The sequence below is a fragment of the Gavialis gangeticus genome, unplaced genomic scaffold (assembly GCF_001723915.1).
Source record: "Gavialis gangeticus isolate Ggan-Ray unplaced genomic scaffold, GavGan_comp1, whole genome shotgun sequence".
NCBI classification, from domain to species: Eukaryota; Metazoa; Chordata; order Crocodylia; family Gavialidae; genus Gavialis; species Gavialis gangeticus.
In genome coordinates this window covers 53,162,869-53,166,124 of record NW_017729022.1, presented here as the reverse complement: position 1 = coordinate 53,166,124, position 3,256 = coordinate 53,162,869, and the positions used below count along the sequence as shown (strand labels likewise).

At 46.2% G+C, this 3,256-nt stretch overlaps 1 protein-coding gene across 4 annotated transcripts in view; it reads right to left on the bottom strand.

Moving 5' to 3' along the window:
* STRA8 (stimulated by retinoic acid 8) overlaps positions 1-3,256 on the bottom strand; it is a 48,745-nt gene that overhangs the window by 42,252 nt on the left and 3,237 nt on the right. Inside the window, exons 1-2 of one of the 4 annotated variants that reach the window (XM_019514977.1) lie at positions 2,493-2,672; positions 545-742 (exon numbers count right to left, since the gene is read on the bottom strand). In XM_019514977.1, the coding sequence (XP_019370522.1) occupies positions 545-736 (192 nt within the window). In that variant the 5' untranslated portion in view covers positions 737-742; positions 2,493-2,672. Of the gene's footprint in view, positions 1-544; positions 743-1,203; positions 2,376-2,492; positions 2,673-3,256 lie in introns of those variants that run through there. The other 3 variants (XM_019514978.1, XM_019514979.1, XM_019514975.1) reach the window with 3 other exon arrangements.

Genomic DNA, 3,256 nt, shown 5'->3' with positions numbered 1-3,256 from the left:
TGCCTTGACCACAGTAAAATCCTTCCTCTTTCATACCATTTTAGTGTCAAATTTCCTTTTTTTTATAAATTTAGTGTTGTTCAAATGTTTTATTTTACCTAACTTTCCAGATTTTCTTCAGGATATAAGCCAATTTGCAAGGCTTAATGAACTGCCTTTCCCCTACAACTGTTTCTAACCATAACCCAGTAGTTCTGATTTTGTCCTGAAGTGCTGCATTGTCAAAGCAGTTCAATCATGGGATTCCCTGATTAGCTTTGAAAATACTGCCATTATGAAGAATCAAAAAATTTACAGCAAAACGTCGCATGATAAACTACTGACACTGGCATTAGAAGATCCCCAGTTAGCCTGTTCTGAAGTGATGTGCGTATAAGGAGAAGGCTCAAGGAAGTCTCCCATGATAAAACGCCATGTGTACAGGCATCTCCCAAAAATACTGTGGTCAGAGCTACAAATCTTCCCTACAAACACATGTAAAGCATATATATGGGTGTGTGCCTGTGTGTAGAAAAGTGCACACAAACAAATACATTTTCTGTACCTTTGATGCCAAATTGTCTGACTGAGAATAAACAGTTTCCCGCAGACTGTTAAAGAGTCCTGCCAGTGTTGCCCGGTGTCGTGCCTGAGATAAGCGTCTTCTTACCACCCGGGGCTCTAACTCTTGCAGATGTGCTAGAAACCCAGGAGTCACTGTAACATATGGGCTGCTACAGTCTCCAGATGTCTCCATCAAAAGCTGCAATGGAACATTATGTTTTACTAAATAAAAAAAAGCACTTTTAAATGCTCACACAGTGGGCAGATAAACAAGTTAAGTCCAGTGTGGTGCAGCAGAGCAATCCAGCTCACTTCCTTCAGGAAATTATGAAAGGATAAAATCTTCACTTCTTTGCCTTATGAATATGAACTATTAATACGTACTTGACCCACCACTAATGGCAGATGATTTGGCTTGAAACGCACTCAACCAAGGCAGGTAAGCAATCTATCATTTCTTTCCCCACAGAGCTGTGATCAGTCTTTTTCTATGGTATACATTGGTCTCAACCTTGCAAGAGGTTCAATGCCTTCAACTCCCATTTAAATGACTAGAAGTCAGAACTCTCTGTGACATCATAAATGTTTTCTTATTAAATGGTGATGCCATATTAAATTATATTACACATGGAAACTAATAGATTTTTTAAAGCTACCTACATGCCATTTTCAATTAAATGCTAGTAGTGAGGGAGGAGGGAAGAAACATACCTAAAATATGTTAAACAGAGCTGTGATCTTGTTTCCAAGAACTGCTCTAACCGCAATTACTACAGGGAATGATAAGACCCTAAACTAGTAAGATATAATGCTACTTTAGAACTGCATGGGTGGTGTCCACTCATGGATGAGGTACTGAAACCTACCAAATTAAAACATAAGATAATTATTACTAATCTGTATACTTGTTTGGTATTGCATTATGGAATAGTAGCCACATTTGAATGCATCTGTTTACTGTTTTTGATTACTGAGTTTGTATGAATGTATCAATCATGGCAAATGCCACATAAATAAAAATGAACGTGTAATGCTTATCAAACGTTACATTTTTTATTTTTTCCAAATGCTATTAATGACTTTAATATATGGATTTAGGAACACATACAAGCACAGTGAGAAGATAGCTGATGTCCTTCAGCAGAAATGAGTCTTGGAAAACTTGCTGCCATTACCTTGGCAACATGAACAAAGTATCTGAAGGTGGCTCGGTCTCACAATTTGCATAGGGTTAAAAAGGGTTATCAAAGAGTTTGCTTTCTGTATGAAGACCAGAGCCATCAGTATTATTCCATTTTCTGGTCTGTCAGAGTAAAAGCCTCACCACCTTTTCATACTCCTATACAGTCTGGGCCTGAAAACTTCCTTCCCTCTTCTAATGTAAAATATTACCAAAACATGATGGTACATGGTGAATGTTACAGGATTTTTTAAATGTCTGCTTGTGGGGGGAAATGATCCTGATCTCCTTCCCACTCTCAACTCTTGTGAGGTGGAGTCTTGTTAACTTTTTGGCCTTTCTAAACCACAGGGGAGGAGAGATTAGGAGTCAGCCTAAATCACTTGCTCCAAGGGTTCCACAAGGGGGGGGGGGGAATAATAATCAGACCAAACAAAACCGAGTCACTAGAGCAAGCCCCAGCTTCTCCTTTGTGTCTCTAGAAAGAGAGATCTTAGAGAACCAAAGGAGGGGTGTGGGTATTTCTGCTCTTTGGATTTTTCCAGCCCTTAGCAGGGCACAAACTGTTCCAGCAGCAACGTGTCCCAGGCCTGGGGGGTGCCCCAGTATATAGGCTAGCATAGCAGGAGGGTGCCAGGACCACGCTCCATGGGGGTAAGAAAGAGGGGGGGGGCCTCGGCTCTGCCCCCCACCCCTCCCTGTAGCCCCTGCCCCTGGCGGGTTGTCCCCACTCCGCTCCCCCCCCGGGGGCAGCTCTCTATATAGTTACAGCCTCATCCCGCACTCGGGCTCGTCCCAGGCACAGCTCCCAGGCGCGACCGGGCTGGCTGCCCCGCTCCCACCCATAGCCACAGCAGCCACGCCGCACCCGCGACCCCAGCAACACCGGCCGCACGTGGTCGGCACCAATCGGGGCGCAGGAGGCATCTTCGGCAGCCAATAGGAAGGCAGGTGGGACTGGGGTAGAACGTTGGCGCGGCTGTTGTTGCTACAGCGGGCAACAAAAGCGCGGGAAACGATGGTGGGGGAGGGGTCTGTAGCCGTGGGAAGGGGCGAGCGCGACCTCAAGTGCTCCTCAGTGAGGCACGAATGGGCCTCCCCTGCCTCATCCAGAGTGATTCCTCCCCGGTCTGTGGTTCTGGCCAATGTGTAGCGCCCCGGGGCTGTGCACCGTCTGTCCGCTCGCTTCTTACAGCGCTTTTGAACCCCGCGGGAGCACTATCTGCATTGCAGCCCGCGGTCTGAGTCTGCATTCCCGTGGGGGCTGCGGGGACTACAAATCCCAGCATGCAGTGCGGGCAGACCGCCCTCACGGAGAATTGCATGTTGAGATTTGTAGTTTGCAGAGAGTGGATCTGAGCTGCTGATGAGAGAGGTTCGGGCCAGGAATTAGCCTTCAGGTGTAGCTGGGCATCCCCAGGCTATGCTCAGTGTGTTGTGCTCAGATTCTCTTATCTCTTGTCATAGATTTCATAGACATTAGGGCTGGAAGGGACCTCGGAAGATCATCGAGTCCAGCCCCCCCCCCCCCAA